The 22,578-nt window shown below is 45.5% G+C and overlaps 2 protein-coding genes across 6 annotated transcripts in view; one reads left to right on the forward strand and one right to left on the reverse strand.

The window, feature by feature from the left end:
- The window catches only part of OTUD4 (OTU deubiquitinase 4), a 28,838-nt gene extending 12,938 nt beyond the window's left edge, over positions 1-15,900 (forward strand). The window contains exons 8-22 of one of the 4 annotated variants that reach the window (XM_010161402.1): positions 1,216-1,273; positions 1,663-1,780; positions 2,015-2,079; positions 4,010-4,110; positions 5,313-5,437; positions 5,549-5,729; positions 6,853-7,018; positions 8,152-8,272; positions 10,303-10,358; positions 10,904-11,062; positions 11,637-11,775; positions 12,752-12,831; positions 12,907-13,021; positions 13,738-13,778; positions 14,656-15,900. In XM_010161402.1, coding sequence (XP_010159704.1) covers positions 1,216-1,273; positions 1,663-1,780; positions 2,015-2,079; positions 4,010-4,110; positions 5,313-5,437; positions 5,549-5,729; positions 6,853-7,018; positions 8,152-8,272; positions 10,303-10,358; positions 10,904-11,062; positions 11,637-11,775; positions 12,752-12,831; positions 12,907-13,021; positions 13,738-13,778; positions 14,656-15,900 — 2,770 coding nt within the window. Of the gene's footprint in view, positions 1-1,215; positions 1,274-1,662; positions 1,781-2,014; positions 2,080-4,009; positions 4,111-5,312; positions 5,438-5,548; positions 5,730-6,852; positions 7,019-8,151; positions 8,273-10,302; positions 10,359-10,903; positions 11,063-11,636; positions 11,776-12,751; positions 13,022-13,737; positions 13,779-14,655 lie in introns of all 4 variants that reach the window. The other 3 variants (XM_010161404.1, XM_010161401.1, XM_010161403.1) reach the window with 3 other exon arrangements.
- A 2,863-nt stretch (positions 15,901-18,763) lies between these two features.
- The window catches only part of ABCE1 (ATP-binding cassette, sub-family E (OABP), member 1), a 12,133-nt gene continuing 8,318 nt past the window's right edge, over positions 18,764-22,578 (reverse strand). Inside the window, exons 10-17 of one of the 2 annotated variants that reach the window (XM_010161405.1) lie at positions 21,973-22,194; positions 21,439-21,498; positions 21,297-21,355; positions 21,015-21,125; positions 20,785-20,927; positions 20,571-20,693; positions 19,308-19,419; positions 18,764-19,063 (exon numbers count right to left, since the gene is read on the reverse strand). In XM_010161405.1, coding sequence (XP_010159707.1) covers positions 19,016-19,063; positions 19,308-19,419; positions 20,571-20,693; positions 20,785-20,927; positions 21,015-21,125; positions 21,297-21,355; positions 21,439-21,498; positions 21,973-22,194 — 878 coding nt within the window. In that variant the 3' untranslated portion in view covers positions 18,764-19,015. The remainder of the gene's footprint in view (positions 19,064-19,307; positions 19,420-20,570; positions 20,694-20,784; positions 20,928-21,014; positions 21,126-21,296; positions 21,356-21,438; positions 21,499-21,972; positions 22,195-22,578) is intronic. The other variant, XM_010161406.1, reaches the window with a different exon arrangement.

Genomic DNA, 22,578 nt, shown 5'->3' on the forward strand with positions numbered 1-22,578 from the left:
GGGCTCTGCTTTAGTCTGTGACATGTGGCAGAAGAAATTATTTGAGATGTTGAGAGCTGGTTTCTCTTTTTTCCCTCAAGCTGAGAACAACAGAAAGGAGGACGATGGAAATGGCCACAGAAAAAGAAAACCAAGTTCTGGGAAAGGGATTAGCTTCCTTTCTTGTTTGGAGGAAAAATAAAAAAAAAACCACTAGGGAACATTTCCAATTAAAATACAAAATATTTCTGCCTTGGGGAACAATTATTGTAGTTAAATGTCAGGGTGTGGAAACTTTCTCTATTCCTTTCTGTTCTTGGAGCTTTCCTGGGCTTCACATGCAGTAGCATTACTCTGTATCTCTGGGATTCCTAGGAAAATACGCTGCTAACCTCCATAGCACCTTTGTAAGTGAAGGCCACACACTCATGTGAGACTGTCAAACTTGGTGTTTGATTTAAACCGTATGTCCCATGACGAAAGAGCTAGTGCGTGTGACTCCTGACCTACTTAACCCAAATTACAAACATTTTGCAGCGTTTATAAAGTCTTACATTTTTTTGCTTGTCTTAAAGTTGACTTGAGCTTGTTTCATCACCTAGTTTTCCAGAAGATCTTCTTAATTTTATAAATGTGAGCTTTTCAGTTATGTTGTTATTAAATGTAATAGTTTTACTTAGGTTTTGGGAGAGGTTAAAGCTGACAGTGTTTTTCCTCTGGAAAGTAATTTTCCAGCACTCAGGTGTAGAAAATATGAATAAATTACAGTGCTTGATGCCAGTTAACTAATGCAGCGTTCTTGGGTTAGAGTTCTGGTGGTGTGGTTTTTTTTTTTTTTTTGGGTCAGCTTTTGCTGTGCTTTCCTTGGGTAGTTGCAAACATTTTAGGAATTTTTGTTTCCCTTGCCTGCCCCCTGTTTTTGTTTGTTGTTTGTTTTTTTTTTTTTTTTCCCTGAGATGCCCAAGTCATACACAGAAGTTAGACTTCTTAAAACTTGTACTTAGAAACAAAAAATCTTATTTTCAGCTTTATATGACATAGAAATGTAGTTCTTGTTTTAGACTTAGCTTTTTCATGGTAAGAGGTGAAGGTAAGATGTTCTGTGGTCTGCTTATTGTGGACAAGTATGCAGAGCGTGGTAGTTTCAGTATTTTATTTGCTTCCAAGATGTTTCTTACCTGTTTTCCAGGCCTTATTAATACTGTATTACCACAGCTCGTGTCTGTTCTTTTGCAGAAGTAAAGCTACAACAGTCGGTGATACGAATGGATTGAAATCTCTTTCTGGCACCAAGGTATTTATATGTTGATTTATTTTCTTCTTAATACTTTGTACTCTGCTATATTTTACGGTGTTTAATGTTCACGAGAGAATCTTGAGCTTCTAGTTTTCCTAACATGAAATATCATAAAAACTACATATTTCTTTGGAAAGTGGAAAGTAATGTTTGCTTTTGATGAGCCAAAAGATGGATAGTGTCCTTGTTAATGCTGCTTAGTTCTTAATTTTGTTCTGGTATGGTTAAAAGAACACCATCTACTTATTTGTCCAAAGGTCTTGATGCTTTATGTATTTTCAGCTTCTTTATATTGCAATTGAAAGCTTGATCACTGTTATTGAAAGATGGAAAGCTGTGCATCATTATGCAGTTGACCATTTAGCACTTTGTTCTGTTTGATACAGCACCTTAAGAGCAATGGGAATCCTACCTTGTTGGTCTTACCTAAAAAAGTTCTTAAATCGCTCAATCCATCAGTTTACAGAAATGTTGAATATGATGTTTGGCTCCAATCCAAATGGGGTAAGTAACCAAATCCTTAAAAGTTCCACCTTTTGCACACTGATGTGTAAAGTGAAGCCCTCTTGAAGAACAGTGGTGCAGATGGCAGTTTGGGTTTAGGCAGTGGCCTTCCTCACAGGGGACAGCGTGCAGATTTAGGGCCTCAACTTCTCGTTTGCTGTTTCGCTGCATATAAGAAAGCAACTTTTTTGGTGTGTTTAAACTAACAGAATATTACTGCTAATGTATTTACAGATCAGCAAAAACAAGATTTCTCTATTGCTGCTGGCATGCAATATTCCGTTGGAGATAAATGTAAAGTAAGTAGTGTGGAATTACAGTTTATAGACACACTGATGTTTGGCTTGGGGTGCCCATCATTAACTACTTTGAGATATGATTTCTATTTCCTAAATACTCTTCGCTTGTGCCTTCAACCGCACGCATGCTCGTTACTTGATTGTTGGCCATGTTTGTCCCCACAGCATACGTGTGGAAAAGGTGTGTTCTGTAACATCTGATCAGTGCAGTTTTACTGCATTAAGAAGTCACAAGGTTAACGTCAAGAGTATATTTAATAAGGCGGCTGTGGACCTTAACGTTAAGTATGCAAATAGGTTTGTGCGGGCTCGCTTCCGCGGCGAGTCCTTGCTCGATGTTGTAGAGCGCTAGCCCCCGTGCGAGGAGTAGGTGCATGTAGGGCAGTTCACCTGGTCCAGGCTAAGCTCTGTTCTCTCGGTGGGCTCTGTAAGCTGGCTGGTTACTCCCGTGCGTCCATACAAGATCAAGAAGGCAAGTTTAGCGTTTCCTGTCATAGAGGCTTTTCTTTGGGGAGACCAAACCCGATACGGTAGTTCCAGATATTTCTGTTCAGCTCTGGAGAGAGTGACTGCTGTTTGTAATCTGGCTTTGTTCTGACTGCATCGCTTTTGAGTAATGGAATACAGCTCGCTTCCCTTCCTGCAGACCCTGAAGTGCTGGGCAGTTCTTCTGCTTGAAGTATTCCAAGGGTGTTACACAATTGCTCTTGAAATTCTATTAAAATTAGTAGTATGTGTTGCTGCTTAAGCAGCAATAAGGTTTGCCAATAAATTCTGTAGTGGTCAGATTAATGTCCTTAGGTGTGTTACCTAAACTGGTGGTACTGGGATAAATACGGTTCTTTTGGGACATTTGGCCACCTGTTAAAATGGCTAATACTGATATGAACATATTAATTAGGCTTATTATGCAGCATGGGGGCTCTTTCAGTTTGTATTTTTTTTAATCTGTGGAATGGAATGAAGCATAGTGGATAAATTGCAGGAAAAAACCACATCTCTAAACTTAAAAAAAACCCCAAACAAACAAAAAAAACCCAAAACAAAACCAAACCCACAAAAAACCCAAACCAAAGCAAACCACAAACCCCCCAAACCAAATAAAAAACCTAATGTGGAGTTGATTATTTGTTTCTTAGTAGCAGAGGCTTAAAATGTGTATTTGAGACTCTAAGGCTGTCTTGTGCAGCGTTTACTAAAGGGTACGGATATTATTAGTAGAAAAAGCGCTGGTCACTGACGTGATCTCTCTGCCAAAGTTTATTCATATGTGGCAAGGCAGTAGACACGTGGGATAAAAACATGGGAAGGGAGGATGAAGTAAATGAGGAAAAGATGAGTACAGCTGGAAAGCCAGATGTAGCAGAACGTTAGGAAGTGTGTTTTATGCTTAACAGAAGAACCATAAGAACAGGCGGTGTCAGACAGCCCAGTTTTGGTTGTTTTAAAAACCACTCTGAAGAATAACTTCATAAATGATTGGGGTTCACTGTGCTCTTAATTTAACTAAATTCTGCTACAATCAGTGAATTTTTTTTTTTTACATGGATTTTAACAAGGAAAACCTTGTGGTTTTATTCTAAGAGAGAATGTTTTCAGTAAAGCTGAAAAGGTTTGATAGAGTGATGAGTCTTGCCTTTCCCGTGTAGTTTAGAAAGCCATGTTTCGTTAGGGAGCAAGCTTTCTGTGTTTGTGGGGTTTTAACCATACTTTTATTTCGTTTTGAAGGAGTGATACGGATCGATCATTTGGCTTTGAGACATTTATTGAACTAAGTGATGTCTATTTCTCAGGTCTTCTGTTGCCCAGAGGAAAAGATCTCTTCTTAAGATTGCCGATATTCTGAAGAGTTAGGTCCACTCATTGTCGTCTTTGAAGCTAATGCACCTTTTTTTTTTTTCTCCCTCCCCCTTATTCTTTCTCCCTATAGGTGCGCTTAGACCATAATGGGAAATTTTATAATGCCCACATTCAAGAAGTTTGTTCAGAGAATGGGCCAGTTGTTGTATTTGTAGAAGAGCTGGGAGCAAAGTAAGTGCTTGATCTCCTTTTGGAAAAGATGGCTGAATTGGTAATGGCAGCGTTCCTGTAGTCCAGGGTTCACTTCGGCCCTTGAAGCATATCCGCTTCTTCACGTGGAGCAGTACTGCCACAGAATTGTTAGGAAAACAACATACTAAGTTACAGAAGAAAAAGGCGTTCTGCATTGATTGTCATGTCAGGTTTCAGGGCCGAGTCATCTGGGTGTTACTCGCAGAGTAAAACAGTAACCACATCAGTATTAGAATTGTAGCTTTTTTTCCGCCTAAAATAATCCTGAAGAGATTGACACCAGCCTAATTAAGTGTTGCTGCTTGTGCTTAGTAATTAGGCTCTAGAATTGTGACAAGCTTTTTGTATGAATGGGTGCGTGAAAGCACCTGCTCTCAGAGGGCCAAGTTGCTGTTTAGATCAGCATCACTTTCTCTAGGGGGTCAGTGGTGGTGCTTTTGGTTGGGGGGGGGGGTTGGTGTGTGTTTTGGGGTTTGAGACACCATCCTGAGCTTTGCTGTAAGTTCTGTAACTCTTCTGGGGGAAAAAAAAACCCAAAACCAAAACAACCCACAGCTGAGAGTGTATTCTGGGAAAAGGAAAGAAAAGGGAGCACTTTCAGTAAAGGTTACTGAGGGGAGGGCAAAGATGCCGGTTCGTATCATACGATCCCCTTCTGCTAAAAAAAAGACGTAGACCTGAAGAATGTCTGGCACTTTGTTTCCTTTTTAAATTGAGATTTGAACTGCCTATATATTTGAATGTCTGTCTTTCAAATAATGTAAACCGTTACTTGGGCATCCTACAGCACCACCAATTAAAAACGCAGTGATTGCTCTGGGGTGTAAACCTCGAATATGTCGGTTTTCAATCTTGACATCTATTGCAATGTTTGTGATTAAGTTGATCTGAGTATGTTGCTTTTTATGGTCATTCTCCTTTTCTGTCTGCCCTAAAGATGTTTTAATACTCACAAATCATTCTTTACTGGCATCAACTTACCAGAGTTTTGTTTAAAAAGGAAAACCAAAAAGGGTGGTGGTTCTACGCATTGCCCAAGTGTAATCGTAAAGAACAAAGGACTTGGATCTTTCAGATTTTGAAAGCATTGCGTTCTATCAGTAAACATGTGCTGTTGACGTCTGCAAGTCCCAGTCTGGTCTCTAAAGATATTTCTCCCTCCATAATTCCTTGTTTTGTAGGCATGCCGTCTCACTGAAGAGCCTTAAACCTCTTCCACAGGCCTCTCCTATGGAGGGCTGGAACACTGTGCCAGGGAAGAAGATAAAAAAGTTTTTCCCAACGTGGGGGCAGAATGCTCAGCCCGGTAGGATTGTACCTGTCTTTGTGTGGCAGAATCTTTATTCTCAGGTGCTCTGTCCAAAGAGCTTAAACTGTGTGCCAGCAAGGTGTGTCTGTTCTCGCGTCTTTGTCACAGATGCCGACTGCAGAGGGCCGAAGAGTCAGAGCAAGTCGATAAAACCCCAGTCAGCTCTACCTCCTCGACTTCAGCATACTGTGGGAACCAGGCAGCATCAGTTCTCGTGCTCTGGACCCCAGCCTCATCAGACCTCAACTGAGCAAAAAGCTCCAGGCAGGAATCCTGCCCAAACTGTAAGGTAAAACCGCAGGTAACCTCTGCCTCGTCTTGGAGGCCGTGTGCCTGTTCCACATGCTCGTTGGAAATCTGTTGCCATAGAATTGTTCAGAAGTGTTCCAAGTCCTCGAGAGTACGCACAGGCACAGGAAAAACAATTCTTTTCTGTTTGTTCATTTTTAAACCTTTTTAAATATTGCTGCCGTCATGGACTCCCACTTTGTCCTGCATGGCAGCATCTCCTCTGGAAGCACCGTACGCAAAACCGCAGTCTCTTCTTGGAGAGTGGCTGTTGGGTTGGTGTTTTTCTGGTTGAGGCTGAGGTGCTGTTGCGTGTAGCACGGGGGCACGGCCGAGATCGTCCCTTGACCTCCGCAGAACCTGCCACCCCGGGCCGCTTTCGGGAGCAGCGTTTTGCCTGCATGTGTTGGTAGTGAACGTTTGAGTCATCGTGCTGCTGCAGCAGTTCCTGTTTGCGTCACCGCCGCTCTTCTCGGCTGTCTAAGAGGCTACTCTCTAACTGGCTGCAAACCAGAACTTTTCACGGTCTGTTCTGTGGTCTGTGTCGTTAACCCCTCGTGGAACAGATGGGGCTGCGGTGTCTTTAGCGCCTGCCACGTGCAACATCTTAAGGGCGTTTTTCTTCCACCTTTCACCTACCTGCATGAGTATCCCAAAGTGTTTAGTTCGGTAAGAAAGTTGGAAGAGGGATGTTGATTTTGGGCAGTGATGCTTCCGATGCTGGAAATGATAATGCGTTTTCCCTTTGGTTGTTGTATTTAGGGGAACTTTTGCTTGCATGTTCATGGGTAGCAGGTGGGGGTTGGTCAGCTCTAGTTTGGCACAGAAGTAGGTTTAGATCACTTGATGGAGGTTTTAGCTATTGGATCACAGTTAAAAAACCACCGTTTGTTAGTCTTTCAAAACTGTATTGAACTGAATGGACACAATCCGTTCTTTCCCTTCCTTGAATGTTATGCGTATGGGTGGCATGCAGTAGGCAGAAGGGGATCAGGTGTATGTGGAATCACACTACCAGCGCTATATAATTATCTTCTTTCTTCCTTCTCAACCAGAAGTTTGTATTGTGTTCCATACCGGTGAATTTCTGTGTCAGTGATCCTGTTACATTTTTCCCTTTACAGAAAACCAGACCGGGAGAGAACTGAGGATCTGACCCATGGCAGCAGAGATTGTAACTACTTCGGCCTGTCTCCAGAGGAACGCAGGGAGAAACAGGCTATAGAAGAATCTCGTTCGCTTTACGAGATCCAGCAGAGGGATGAACAAGCATTTCCTGCCCTTTCCAACGTATGCCTTTGTCATTGCAATTAAGAGTGCGTTTTTCATCCTCCCCCGTGAACCTTTAATTAGCAATTGTTTTGCTGTCCGTGCGTTACAGTACAACTGGAAAGTTAAGGGTATTTTCTTCACGCTCACTTTCTACACAGAAGTATGTACAGTGCTTTATGTATTCAAGAGAGGGCCTATACGTGGTAGTTTCCCTTGGAATAATTAATGTTGCTCACACACAGTTCTTCAGGCATGTAAATACGGTAGGTGTGAGCTTCTGAGGCCGTGGGCTTCTTGATGTGTGTTCCCCCTGCTTTTGGAAGGCCTTGCATTCCGTTACACATACTTAAAAGTTCACTTACAAGCAACTTTTCTATTTAGCCTGAGAACTTACTGGTGTGAGAACTTGCCTGGTGTCATCAGGAATGCGAATTCCTTGTCAGACGTGGCACTGAGCTGGCTTCAGCGCACGTGTCCACGTCTGAGGGAAGAAGCAGCCTTTAGGTTTTGAGAGATTATTCTGTTGATGCAATTTTAAAAGAAGGTGGATTGGAGTCTCAGTACATGAGGGAGCGAGCAGATCCTGCGGGCGCTAGAGCTGCTGCCTACGTGTGGGGCTCTTTGGATTTATATCCTGGGGCAAACAGACACACGAACTAGGCTGGGAAAGAACGAGTAGGTAAAAGATGGGCCTTATGTCTCTTGCTTTGTGGAAGAGACTTCCTGTGTGGGATCTGTCAGTTCTTGAGCAGTAGTTCTCAATTACATCAACATTTACTTGATTACATCAATAAGAAACGTACAGCTGTCCTGTGCTGTGAAGAGTGCCTCTGAGCTGTGGTTAACAAGATGCTGCAGTGCTCGCCTGTGGGGGGAAGTGGCATTTAAAGTGGATATTGTCTGTGAAGCAGTTTGTGTCATGCAAACGAACAACCTTTTAAAGGACACTGACAAAATCTAGCAATGAATGAAGGAATGGATGAATCTGAACAATGCCGATAAAGACTGCTTTACCCCACCCCACCTTTCTGCCGATCTCAGGAAAGAGAGTTGTGTGTCATGAAGGCATAATAGTGTCATATCGGGTGATGGCGAAGTGTCATCAGAATTCTTACATAAACTTGTATTTCTGCTTTTGCGAACTTCTTTAGAACCAGTCAGCCTGTCAGGCTGCTACGCAGACTCTGGATAACTTAAACCAGAAGAAGTTCTCAAATAATGAGAGAAGGAACAGCAAGTGGACAGCAGAGGTGGAAGAGCAGAAGGATAAAGGTAAAAATAAATGGGGTTAGATTAAGGCTTTTGGTTTGGTTTTATTGCCAGGCTCAGAATGTATTCAAGATGGGGCACTTGGTTAGGCAATGAGGGGAAAGTGATCCTAAGTAATAGTGCCTCAGCTAGGCTCCAGGTAGCGAAGGTGTGGCTTGGGAAGAAAGTACACGTTTTCCTGCATTGTGAATGTGGCCGAGAGCAGGCGCCTTGCTGGGATATCTGTAGCAAAAGGGAAGAGGAAGGAGAGGAATGAGAAGACTGTCCGAGCTACCTGAAATCAGATGCTGGTGAAATGCTAGTGAGTGTGGCAGAAGGTGCCAGTGGGAGGAGTACTGAGAGTGCTTACTGCAGTCCCTTAAGGGAAAAGCAGATAGAAGTATTCCATGTGGCATGGTCAAGAACTGCCATCCAGTGGCACAGAAAGAGGGGAGAAGGTGGTTTACGGAAGGGTTGAACCCTCCCCCCCTTTCCAGTAGGAAGAGCTGTCACATGCTCAAAATGTGTTTGGGTTTTCTCCCTCCCCGCAGTCTGTTACAACACTCCTCAGCTTCTCTTCATTGACTCCAGGCTCTTCCTCTTCTGTGCGGAAGTGGAACGTGGCAGTCAGACAAAAACCGGAGCGGTCAAGAGGCATTCAGTTAATCTCTGCTAAATGCAACCGAGAGTAGTATTTTTTTAATTTAGTTTTTGTCCTGTCGGCTTTGCCATAACTAAACACCAAACTTGATCTTCGCTGCTCCTACGTATTTTTTTCCTACCTGACTAAATTAAATTAAAACTCTTTAGCCTCCTCTTAGAAGCTGTTCCTTCCCTCCCTTTTTTTTTTTTTAAATTATTTTTGGACTGTTTTTTGTTCCCTTACCTCTGGCAACAGCAGATCATTGCTGCTGTGTATTTATGGTGCTTGTGCTCCTTGGTCCCTCTCGCAACACGGAATGCCTTCTTCAACGGCCTCACGCCTTTTTTTTTTTTTTTTTTTAATTCTCCAAACATCTGAAAACTGGTTTTGTTTGAGAACTTGTTTCATCAGCAATGCCAAAGAGCATGTTTATGTAGAGAAAGCTCTTCACTACAGGTTCAGGATAGATGTTGCAGCGCGTGGCCTGTACAGCCTTCTCTGGTTTTTGTGACGCTCTGCATTGTGTTGCCTCTTCTGACATGAGGTGAAAAATCCTGTGGGAATGAACTGTACTTCCTTCAGGGTGCTTGTAGATGCCTGTTGGTGTTTTGGGAATTGGCAGTAATTCTCATCATCACTATTGTTTTAATTTACGTTGTTGTCCAGTTGTGATGGTGCACATACCAAGCTTTTAAAAAGCTCCTGTGTCTGGTTAGTGGCTACTGTTAAACTTAGGAGCATGAACTGGATTGACAAGCAGTGGTACCCGGCCTTGAACATAAGCTAGAACATGAAGAACTTGGACAGATCTTACCCTCTGGGGATGATGCCATGACTGTATTTCAACACTGTCTCCCCCACCAGGTGTTTGCTGGTGCTTGGGAAATTAAACTTTCTGCATCAGTCTGAGAACTTTTGAGCCATTGAAACCTTCTAAGCCGATCTGTTCTGTACTTGGTCAAAAGTCTCCACTTGAAGCTCCTGGTGCCTTTAACGCCTCAGTATGGAAACACAGATGGAAATGTTTTTGCTTTACTTAAAGTACAAGCTTATTTCTTTTTCACTAGGAGGGATTTAGGATGAATGGTGTGTGGTTAAAGGGACAGCCACATGTCTTTCCTTCTTCCATTGAGCGTCATGTTAAGGGTTGACAAACGTCGGTAAAGAACTCCTGTAGAGCTTTGAAAACCTGGGTTGAAGTAGCTGCTGTGTTGCTGCCCTAACAACTGTTCATTGTAGATGCTTTGATCTGTGATAAAAATTGAAGTTTAAGTTTTCTGAAGTAATATGTGCTCAGGTAGGTTTTGTTTAGAAGGTTTAACTTTGGAAAGAGAAACTTTAACTGGCTTAAGTTGTGATAGCCATAAATGGTTTGATGGTTCATTTACTAGGTTATGTCTTGGTGTTACAGAGTCAAATTCCAGGCAGACCCACTTAAGTCAGAAGCTTGAGCCAAATTCATCTGAGGTAATCTTAAAGAAAAGACCAAATTTTCTTTTTTTAATGTTACTGCTTCTCTGATACATGATGAGCAGAGCAATAGCTGCTTTAAAGCTGCGATTGCTGCTCTGCGGCTTTTGGTGCAATACTTGTGAGGTTGGAGGCTTGTGTTGCTGTCGGCTTTCCTCAGCCCCTGTAACCCACACTTGCAGTCTTTCTCTGCCGTCTGCGTTCTCAAATCTGGGCTTTCGGGAGCACGTACAAATCTGGATTTGTAATTGCTTAGTTCGGTCTGTGCTCTCACTGTAACGGGACTGCAGGGGATTCAATGCTTACTGAGAGCTACTGTGCTAACAGACCGTGATCTCTCAAGTCCAGCGAAGATTCGTGGCCTCTCGTGGGCTTTTAACCCCCGCTGTCCTTTCAGTCAGCAAACTGTTACGCTCGTAGAATAGTGACGGGGTGGTTATCCCGCTGCGTGCGAGGTGCGGTCTGGTATCTCTGAATGCCTCTTGGAAAAGTAAATCTCGCTGTTAGACAAGCCGTGCCTGTTGTTTCTGACTTTGCTTTAGAAGAAGAGTCAAGATGAGAGTTACCCAAAAGCTTCGCCTCCTTTGGAACAAGTGAAAACAGATTCTCCAGTTCTTGCTGAGCAAGTAAGACATGTTTGTTTGATTTCAAAGTTTTCTAGTCAGGAGACTTCAGGCAAAGGGGAGCTTCGTCACAGCCATGTATGTATTAGAATACTGGCTTTTCATTACGTAGCCTTTTCTGTCGTGATAATGCTAAAACTTCCTGTTTACAGTTAGGAATCAGTTATGTCCAACGTAAAGGATGTAAGAGGACCGCCCCTGGCAGAAAAGTAAAAGCACAGCCTCTCTCTTTGGAGAGAGGGGTTATTCCATATCTCCCTGCTAAGATAACCCTACTTTTCACTTTAAATTCTTTACTTCTTTCATGTTTCTCCAAGGTTACGGGTAATTGTTTGTGAGGGTAGTTTTTCTCTTGGATGGGAGGTACTTCCACGTAATGCTTGTGGAGGTGGCTGTCACACTGCTGGCAGCCTGTGCTACAGGCACGTTCTGCATAGAGCTCGGTGCGGAGCTGTTCACGCCGTGCTGTGCTCTGTCTCCCATCCCTGACGTGTGCAGCCCGAGACGTTACGAGTTAATGTTGTGCCGTGGTGACGGTGGCAGTCGGGATAACACTGAGGCATCGGGCCTCTTCTGCTAGAAGTCAGACACATTAGGGGTGACCAGCCGTGGTGGTTTAGGATACTTTGATGTGATCTCCTTGTTGTTACAGAACCTGGCAGAATGCTTACCGAGCGTAACTCCAACACCCTCGCCAGTCTTTCCTGAGGTGCATTTACCTCCAGCAGTGCCTTCCGTACCAGCCATTGTGCCAGCTTGGCCAAGTGAGCCAACAACCTATGGACCAGCAGGTTTGAAGAAATGCTACCGTAGATTGGAAACTGCTAACCCTGACAAGCACTGTAGCTGTCTTCTTAAATGGAAGATGCCTCCAGGAGACACCGTTTCACGAAACTTCACATTCCAAAGGCAGCAATTTACGTGAACGCAGTATCTGAAACTGCTGAAAGCTAGTGGGGGTTGTAGTAGATCTAGCAGATCTTTGATATGTGTAGTTTGCTGCATTCCCTGAAGGTGGAAGCGGGGTGCATACTCAGTTCTCCTTTTTCTCCAGAGTGGGATAGCATTGAGTTCTGAGGGGGCTTGTTCTGATGATCTGCTTAAGGTAGAACACGTTGTCAGTTCTGTCCCCCGCATAATAAGCTCCTTGATTCGCTGAGCTTGGCTTTGGTACGTCTGGAAGTAGTGAGATCCATTCGGACCTGAGCTGCAGGGCCACTGTCACGGCTTTTCTGTGCTGCCCGGATCTTCTGGTAGGCGGAATTAGCTTAGATGCAGTGCTGCCCGTTAGATCGGGAGCTGCATTCCCCCTCCCACTGCTGTGCTGATGTACGGGAGCTGGCTTTCGAATCGGCTACCGTGTTCACATACAACCCTGTCGCACTTGGCTGCGTCTGTGACGGGAGATGCACAGCCCAGTTAGTGTGAGCTCAGATGCAGCGCTGACCGTGCCTGGTCCGAATGAGAGCTGCAGAGACGTGCATGTTAGGTGCACTTCCCCCCCTTTTTTCCTTGCCTGTTTCCTTCTGGTGTTCATAACTTAATAAATACTGCAAGGGTTTTGCTGTTTCTGGAAACTCTGCTCTGCATTTAGTCAACTCTTCTTTTATTTGTAACTTCCCAACTCAAGAACTTCCTCCTGTGCCTTCTTGAATACCTTTCTTCTTCTCTCTTTGGAAACTTGCTTTCCTGCTATCAGTTTCCTTGGGGGGTGTGTGTGTGCATATGTATATTTTCATGGGTTTTTTATTTCACTCCTTCCTCTAGGTATTCCAGCCCAAATACCTGCTTCTTCACTGATGCCAGCCCCAGCAATGGGACCTGATTCTCTTGTATCGCAGGCTCAGGTAACATCTGCTCCAGTTGCTGGAGTTCCTCTGTCGCTACAAGCAGTTAACCAGCCTTTAATGCCTTTGCCTCAGACTCTGAATCCTTACCAGGATCCGCTGTACCCTGGATTCCCTCTTAGTGAAAAGGGAGAAAGAGCCGTTGCACCCTCTTACTCACTGTGCAATACTGGGGAAGACTTGCCTAAAGGTGAGAAACTAGGAGGGGGTCTGGAATTGATCCCATTTTTCCTACTGGATTTTCTTTTCTTAAAATGTAGGTAAAGACAACTTCTTTAGTCCGGCTGTTAGTCTGTGCCAAAAGATCTCGTTGTAGCGTCATGATGTAAGGCTGGGAGGGGATACTGAAGAGGGTCGGGAGTCTTCAGCTGGTGTTGCTGACGTTTGGATTATTTGAAGCGGTTAGTCCTGGAAGTCGGCTGTGATCACTCTGTGGTTCTTAGCTCGACCCACCCTAACTTGAGCTTTTGTGAATAAAAAGGAGTTCCTTTTGGAGAACTGCTTCCTTTTACAGTAACGGGGTTTCTCTTGTTAACCAAAAGCTTGGAAGCTGTGGAGCGTTTACGTACTGCTCTGGCATACTGCAGGTAGGGAAGGTGCCCCTAAAGAACATACCGTGTCTGACCGCACACTGGTGTTTGCCTGCGGAACCGCTGCTTTAGAAACTGGAAATTGGGTTCCACAAACTGTTAAATCTGAAGCTTAAACTGCACTTGTGTTCTGGAGGTAGCTCGGTGGCAAAAACCCCCCGAATGACCACCCCCACACCAACCACAGACCTGCAAACAGCAGCCTAGTACCAGTGTTTCCCTCCTGATAGGGAACTCTGTGGAGGGACTCATTTTGGGGTCAGATGAAGTGTAATTATTTTAGGTGTTTATAGATATTTTTTTTTTCCCCCCCTAGATAAGAATATTCTTAGATTCTTCTTCAATCTTGGTGTGAAGGTAACTCTTCAAACTTATGTTTCTGTGTTTGTGCCGTAAAACGTGTTTGCGTTGGGTAGTGTGTGGAGTGCAGCAGCTTGGTTACGGCAGCCGTGCACCTCAAGTTCGTCTCTGAACTTGAAACGCTTCGTTTGTCTGCTGTTAACAGAGGTTCCCACAGGGGTCCACGCGGCAGGTCAGCTCAACGGAAACAAACTTCTGTCTCGACAGTGATCCTGAGAACTGTTGGCTTCCGAGCGTGGCCGCGCGGTCAGCAGCTGGTGCCTTGCGCGGGCACCCTGGAGAGTTTGAGGCGGCGCTCTTTTGGAAGCGGGGGGTGGGAGAAAAGCCCCTCCGGCTCTGACCGTGTCTGTGCACTGGCAAAGCCGCCGCAGTACAGACCCCTGGGTGTGGCTTTCCCTGCGGACATTCCCCTGGGTAACCTGCGTGTCCGTCCTTTCTGCTCATGTTAAGGCAGCGGCGTTTTACCTTTAAGTAACTAAGCACTTACAGCGGTGGCTGGTGTGCGCGCTTGGGGAAGAGGCTCACCCAAAAAGGCGTCGTTTTTGTGGCAAGGACTAGTTGTTTGCTCAGTTTCTCCCTTCTGCACATAGAAATGTTCCTTTTATACATCCCCGTACGCCTTCTGTCGGGCAAAGTTTTCGTACTGGTCTTAACTGTTGCCCCATTCCAACTGCACTTGGAAAGAAAAGAGAAATCTGAGGGCGCTGTCTGGGCGTCCTGGCTATTCAGAATTGATGGTAGTCACTGTGAATCACCTGACCTCTCCTTCTGTGACCCACCGTTGCAGGACGGTGAAGGACCTGCGCGCCGTTACGTCTGTCTCCAGGTTCAAAAGACCAAATGCTGTTTTCCCCCCACCCCCCCTGTCTTGCAGGCGTACAGCTGTCCCATGTGGGCACCCCATTCTTACCTGTACCCCCTGCACCAGGCCTACTTAGCTGCCTGTAGGATGTACCCGAACGTATCCCTTCCTGTGTACCTGCACAACCCCTGGTTCCAGGAGGCTCTGCCAGCTCCAAACGAGAACGAAACCGCACGGACAAACCGGCACTTCCCTGTTCAGAGCGAGGCCAGAGCCAACGGCCAGATTCCACAGGCTGAGACTCGATCTGCGTCGCTGTCTCTGCTGCTCCCCACTGCTCAGGTCTCAGACAGTCAGGGACCGGTCTGTGTGGAATCCGAGAACCCTGTGCCAGCTCTTCATGCCAACTATGAGGAGTCCCTGAGGGGAAAAAACGTGTTCCCACAGCCGCCCTTTGGGCACAATCACTTTGTAGGAGCTGTTCCGATCGCACCTCCGTTCTTTCCTCACTTCTGGTATGGGTACCCGGTTCAGGGTTTCGTTGACAGTTCGGTAGCGAGACCCAGTGTTGTCATGTCACCCGAGGACAAAGAGGCAACAGGCAGCACCTCTGCCAGCGCCTACGTGCCGAAAGAATGCAGCCCTCCGGTGCCGGGGCTGACCTCGGCGGAACAACTTCAGAAGGCGCACAGCGGCGGCGGCTCCAAGGCCGGACCGTTCCCTGTGGCTGGTGCCAGCAGCGAATGCAGTGCCCCAAAACCAGCTCTGGCTCGGGCACCGCAGTTGCAGCAAACCTGCCCTTCGGCTTCCCCCGCTAAGCAAAAAGCAGCCGGGCCGCGCAATCGCTCCCCGCAAGCACAGGGCACCGAGTGGCAGGTGGCAGCACCCAACGTGCCACCGCTGTTGGCAGAACCTCCGAAAAACGAACTCAGAAATAGCGTTCCCGGCCGCAGGGAGAAGACTGATAAAGGCAGAGATGCCAGGGGTGCTGGTAACCTGCAGGCAGACAGCAGGGCGCAGAGGACGAGGGAGGAGAGCTCTGAAGACGAGAGCGATGTTTCCGATATGCTGAGAAGCGGAGGATCCAAGCAGTTTTACAACCAGACTTATGGAGGAGGCAGAAGGCCTAGACTTGAGTGGGATTATTCCAGCAGGGGAGGATACCACTTCCAGAGAAGCGAGGAAGCCTGGAAGGGACCACCCAGCAGAAGCAGAGACGACGGCTACCACTATCAGCGGAACTTCAGAGGGAGGCCATACAGGAATGACAGGAGAAGGGCAACACCGGGCGAGAACCAGCGGGGGCATCAAGCATAGAGTCAGTGGGTAACCAAAACCCTAAAAATGCAGGAAGTCATTTGAAGTAGCAGTTTGAAATCTTTACTCTTTTTTAGCTAAGTTCAAGGGTATGTTTTAGCTTTTGGCGAGTAAGGACTAGGAGGAGGCGAACTCCCACCGGATGGTTTTTTGGAGACTAGTGAGGTGGTTTGGCTTAGCGTTTTTCCCTCAGTGTCAAACTAGAGAAAACCACTGTAGGTTTAGTGTTTGATAAAGTTTCCCCCCTCCCCACACCCCCAAGGTTTGAGTTTGTGATAGATGATGGATACGTACACGTTCACCAGTGACACATTTCTAGCCTCTGATGTGATCTGGATTCTCCAACTGACGGTAACGTTGCACCAAATACAGATGTATATTTTATCATACAATGCCTTAGTTCTGAACTGAGCTAAAGGAATTCTCAGCCTGCTGCACTGTTGTCTTTGATATGCTTCCAACCCAAAGGCCTTTCATCTCAACCAAGAAAAGAATCTGTCAGACTTGAATGTTTCTCTCCAGTGTGTTACAGGCGGTGGCAGCCAGCCAACCCTGTGTCTTAGGCGTGTTGTATATAGTTCTTTTCATATTCATAGGGTCTATTTTTGAATTTTAAAAAGCATTTATTTGTTGAAATCAAAATCAAGACAAGCAGTCGAGAATAGCTGTTATGAATTGGTAAGAACGGCTGTTTCCACCAAGAATTCTGAATGCTGGTGTGACTAGAATGGTGCCTATGCCAACCGAGTAATTACAAAGACAATAAAAATGTAGATGCTATGCATTTCCAAAATAATTCTGCATCTGTTATAATAGCAGAAGTTTTTTTAACGCCACTTTAACACTAATGCACTGACAAATCCTAGATATTTTCTGAGGAGAGATGCATAAAGTACATGTTACGTTTTTTTAAGTTTGTATGATTGAGCTACTGTTCAGTATTCTGTTGTTGTTGCACTGTTGATGCAAATGTGTGTTTTGCATGTACAGTTCCTTGCTGGAACTACTTGGAAAAGCAAGACGGACTCGGTGTGCTTTGCTCTTCCCTACAGTTCAGAAGAAGGTGGCTTCTGCCTTACTTTTACACTGTGTCAGAGTTCTGATGCTGTTTCTTCTGCCCCGGTTACTGATCTCTGCAGTGTTCCTGTTGCCTTTGCGGTCTGGATGTTCCGCTGTCCGAACTGGGGGAGCGCAGTGCGCGCGGCACCCACCCGGCTGTTGCTCTGTGAAATGAACTGCTGTGTATATTTTTCTATTTCTGTATATACCAGTGTAGGTGACGGCACCCTCTCCTTCCGGTCCGAGATCGTACGCCCTTGATCGGGAACCCCGAGTGATAGTCCTGTGACACACAGTTCCGTTTCAGACGCATGCCCTGTATTAAAACCCTAATAAAATAAGTGTTTCTCTTTCCACTTCCTTTCCAAATTACGGCTGCTGACTTGGAGTTGTGGCAGTGACCGGCGCTGTGGGGTTTGCGATCTAAATGCTTGGCCGTGCTGAAAGGTGTTTGAGCTTCTCCAGTGGTTGGGTGGAGAACTCAGCCAGCACCGAGGGATTTAAGAGGTGGTACCACGGTGGTCCTCTCTTACTGATGAAGATGTGGAAATGGCTGCTTGTCTTCCCTGGGGGAAGTTCCAAAATGGAACTGCAGCTGTCACCCACATCTGCACAGCAGTCAGAGAAACAACCATGCAGTACTGGAGAGAGCACTTAATCATGAGCTTTGCTGCTCTCCACAGCTTCTACAGCTACTTCTTGGGGAACAGTGGAAAACAGACCCAGCTGTAACCTGGAGGGCAGTGCTTTTAGAATTCACTTTAAAAAACTGACTTAAGACTATTGAAGCTGGGCCTAGGCCCTGCCTTGCTCCCTGAGGACAGTTTGGGAAGGACTGAAGCGTGCAGATAGAATACTTCTGGACCTTTGCTGTTCATTAAGTGTGGTTTCCTCTCTTGCTGGAAGACTTGTACGTTGACTGGCCAAACCCTTGAGCTGGGATGGGCGGTTCCAGGCTGCAGGATCCCGCTGGCTCACAGGGGACTGTGTACATGTAACATACAACGAAGGGAGATCTCCTGCTGCAGAGATCAGCAGTACCCTGATTAGGGCTGATTAACAGAAGATGCAGAACTCAAGCCCAAAGGGATCTGTACTCATCTCTGTGACAGAAATGTAGGTGTTGGTCACTTTGAAAGTTTTTGCCTAAACAGAGTGGGTGGGGGTGGTGTAAGGCTGCCTTGGGTACTGGTACTTCATGGAGTCCAGCTGCTGGCTTAATACAGGCCAACTTCCCGCCAGCCAGACCTAACGAGAGAGCATACAGAATGCCTGATCCTGCCAAGGGTATAAGATACCCAAGTCACTGACACACTAAACAGCTTAAGGAAAAATAAACCACTGCCTTCTCCTGCAAGTTATGAGGGGAAAACGTAAATAAAGCACTGTTTTCTCTCAACACTTTTCACATGCTGCTGAAGGCAGGACAGATGCATAAAAAAAGCTGTGGATACCTCCACTACTGTTTGTACTGCCATGCCCGGTGTGTTCTTTTCTACAGTACGAGAAGAGGCGTGCACAACATTGTGTACCCATTTGTGACCGATTCAAGAATTTTTGCACGGTAGCACAGGAGAGCTGTACGTTAGGAGGATATTTATTTGTGAAACCCTCAGCCAGAGAGATACAACCTTTTTAAAACAGGAGTTGGGTCTGCAGCTTGATGTCCTTGGTAAGCTTCTCTCCCACACAGCAAACCACCTCGACCCTCTTTTGAATAAGGAAGTGCAGTCAGTACTTGTTACCCAAGGAGGACATACCGAACTGAAAACCTCCCTTCCGTTCTGAAAAATTGGGAGACTCGTTTGCACAATTTCAAGGTGATCTATTTTGAAATTCTTACACTGAAAACAGGGCTGGGTCACCAAAATGTAGAAAGTGGCAGTTTTACTCAGACTAGGATTTACACTGCTACTGGTCTTAGATGTTATGTGCAGCAAGAGGTTAAGCGCCGCGAGATTAAGTGTTTTAAAACCTGATTGAGCCTTCTCATCCACGTGTTTAGATTCTGATACGCATTTCTCTGTGCCAGTTACAAAGATGCCCAGGTTCATATTTAGTCATCCAGGAAGAAGTAGTTTCCACTCTTCTTTTGTTCCACATCCTTGGGAAGAGAAAAAAGGGTCAGCGTTACTTAAAGCAGTTCTTTGGCAGACTTGAACAGAGCTGGAATCAAAGGTACTTAGCTAAACTCCTTTCCACTTTGTTACTCTTGCTGCTCCTTCCTCGTGCAGCTTCCCTGCACAGCAATGCTACCAGGTTAGTCTTCATTTTGTTCCTTATTTTAAAACCTGGCTTTAATACTAAAGAGTCATAGCTTCTTCTCAGTAGAGGTGCTTCTCTCTTACCTTGATCGAATTGAGCTTGTTTATTCTTGGTCTGTAATTGTTGGGGTCTCTTCTAAAAGTGATTTCAAGTTGAGATAAAAACTTATTCATTCCAGCCAAAAGAGTCTGTGGACTGTTAAGAGAAAAGAATGTTGCAGCTACGTTTTCAGAAGTCCTGTACCATGTGGGTTAGAGGCAGCTCTGATCCCCATCCCGAGCTCATTGGGGTGTGGTAGCACAAACCTCGGTGGTCTGCGACACACCAGGAGGTGCTATGCTTTCAGTCAAATTGTGTCTCGGACAGGAAGTCGTAACTACTGCTGCTCTCACCTTCCAGCAGCATCTCAGCAAGCCTCCAGACTGCTACCTTTGCCTTCCCCTTCCCGTCTATCCACACCTGTGTGGGTCTGTGTGCTGCTACACAGTTATTCATGTTCAAAGCAAAAAAAAAAAAAAGAGAGCTGCACCCTTGGTGAGACCCAACCACGATCCTAGCGCACACCCATGCCGAGGAACGGCTGTGCGATCACGATTTTTTAATTCGGGCAAGCATGTCCTCAGAAGGAACGCCACCCAAACCAGGCTAGCAGCGTGCTGTCACCCCAGCAGACCAGTGGGCTTACTTCAGCTGGCTCGTGCAAAGTAGGTGGTGCTGACACCGTTAGATGCCAGGCTTTTGTAATAAGCCTGATCCTCAAACCGGCTCCGTGCTTTACACGAAATTATTTACAGGAACAGCAACATGGGACAGGTTTGGGAGAGGGAAACTCGTAAATAGTTCAGGCCGTGAAGTGCAGGGCGTGGCAGCAGCACACGAGATTCGCATACAGGTACCGTTAACGCACTGCTTGCTTTTAACACATCTGAGGGTTATTTCCATAAGCACAGTTGACAATTGGTCCTTTCTCCCCATTCCTTATGATTGATGCCACTCATTTCCTCCCCCACCTTTAATGTCACTGCCGTGCAGGTGCTCCAGGCTGGTTTAAGCCAGGAAGGAGCTGCTCTAGGTTTTGAGAGCTTAGTTACTTTTTCCAAGTTACTTTTTCCAACGCCGCCAACTGCATGGCTCGGCAGCCTCCCAGCGTGTGTCAATCCCATTTTCTTCTACCTGCCTCAGAACAGAGCCAGAACCCTCGGGACGCTCTTGGCTCACTTGAAACGCAGCTTGAATTTCCACACGCAGGGATGCTTCCCCTCCTTGTTTTTGTTGAGGCTTCTGCTAAACTATTTCTATGTGTTGCCCCCCTCAATCCTGCTTACTCATCCCAACGAGTCTCTTACCTGTTTGCAAGTGTGTTCTTGGAAGGAATACCATCAAAAACAATCACACGATCAGCAAGATACGTAGCCATGATAAAATCGTGTTCTACCACAAAAGCTGTTTTTTTAGCATGGAGAATAAAACTGAAAATTAAACAAAGAGAGAGTGCTGAATGTAAACTTACTGATAAAACTACGGAAACTTTCAGTCACTTTCCCACAACGTATACGTTACCGTTTAATGACTCTGGCAGCCATCAGACGTTGCTCAGAGTCCAAATACGCTGAAGGTTCATCGATTAGGTAGACATCTGCAGGTTTACCAAGACAAAGCGCTAACGCAACGCGCTGCAATTCGCCACCAGACAGCGTCTGGACCTGTCGGGGCGGGGAGGAATAAGGCCGTGTTTAGTTAGAGGTAGAGCATTAAAGAAAAGAAAGCGGGATGTTGTCTCGGGCAACTACCTCCTGGTCAATGATGTTTTCTATCTGGAGAGGTTTCATTACATCAGTTACAAACTGGGGGTGTGTGTAGGCATCTCTGATCTTCTCATGCAGTAGCTGACGGACGCTCCCCTATGGAAAGAAAAATGCTGCCACTTAGTTCTATGCATCGTACCACAGGAAAACAACATGATGACACAATTAGCGGAGCATGTTGTTCGGGCACGGAGAAATTCCACCTGTGTACTACACACACGCTTTTTGTAGCAAACACAACATTTAATAAATAAGGCTTAAACATACTGTAGATTTAGGACTGATCTTCTGTGGTTTGTAGCTGACATTCAGAACTGGGACCTCACCTAGAAAAAAAAAAATTTATCATGAAAACAAAAGCCTTTCCAGTATCTTCAAAATAGGTTTCAACAACGGTATGAAGCATTACCTCCTTCGTCAGGCGTGAGTCTCCCTGCAAGCATTCGGATAAACGTAGTCTTGCCAGTTCCTAAAATAAAATGCACATTACATGCTACGTCAGACTGGATGGTAACTTAGACCTTTAACAACTAACTCCCTGATACAAAAAGACTTAATAAAGAATACATTTTAAAATGAGACTGCTTTGACAATTCCTGTATTCACTTCCAGCACTTGCTTCTGCTTGCTTTTCAAAAGGAAGAGACACCTAAAGCTACAACAGCCTAGGCTTGCAGCGACACTCACCATGTGATGCACCATCCTGCCAATCTAAGTTCTTAAAACGAGGGAATGTCCCAGCACAATGGCATCGTTGGCATTCAGGAACTTCAAGTCCCCGCTGCTGAGTGAGCGAGTTCATGGCATAACAACTTCAGTAGGAAACAAGCCACTCAACCTGACTCAAACCCAGTGATTTTGAATCCTGGCTCCCAGGCAGGAAAAGGGCTTCAGGAACCTATTTAGGGCTACTGAAGCAGTTTCCAGCAAGAACTGCACTTACCGTTTTCCCCTAACATCACCATAATTTCAGAATCTGTGAACTCTCCAGCTACTATGGATAGTTCAAATTCTCCCATCTTTTTTTTCATTCCTGGGTATTTGTACATGCACATCTTCTTAACCTCCTCTTCGTTAGCTGTCTCAGCCACTTTAAATACCAGAGATGCATCTCGAAACCTTAGATTTTCTGTTGGAACGTAGCCATCTAAGAAAATGTTTATGCCTATGAAGGGAGGAAGAAAGATGATTAAAAAGGTCTACAGCAAAGCAAGACAATGATGACTTCCAATTCTTGGCTGTTAATTTCAATCAGATACAGAGAAGGTTGGATTTTAAGTGGCATGTTAGAAGAGGCAACACAACCTCCTGTTTTAAAGAGTGTACGTTATGCAAACTGAACGAAGAAAAATCTTACTGAAACGGCAGAAGGGCTAGAGAAGCTCCTCCTGGAAACCTAGAATGAGTAACACATGAAGGGTTTAAAGAAGCCACTGCTGTTGGACCCGTCCTCACACGACCGGTTGTTACCGGGTCCCAGTGCTACACGCGCGGGCAGTTCAGCTGTGCGCTGTGTACCTCTGTACCAAGCACATGCCCTCCTGCCCTT

The sequence above is a fragment of the Eurypyga helias genome, unplaced genomic scaffold (genome assembly GCF_000690775.1).
Source record: "Eurypyga helias isolate BGI_N326 unplaced genomic scaffold, ASM69077v1 scaffold2601, whole genome shotgun sequence".
Taxonomy (NCBI): domain Eukaryota; kingdom Metazoa; phylum Chordata; class Aves; order Eurypygiformes; family Eurypygidae; genus Eurypyga; species Eurypyga helias.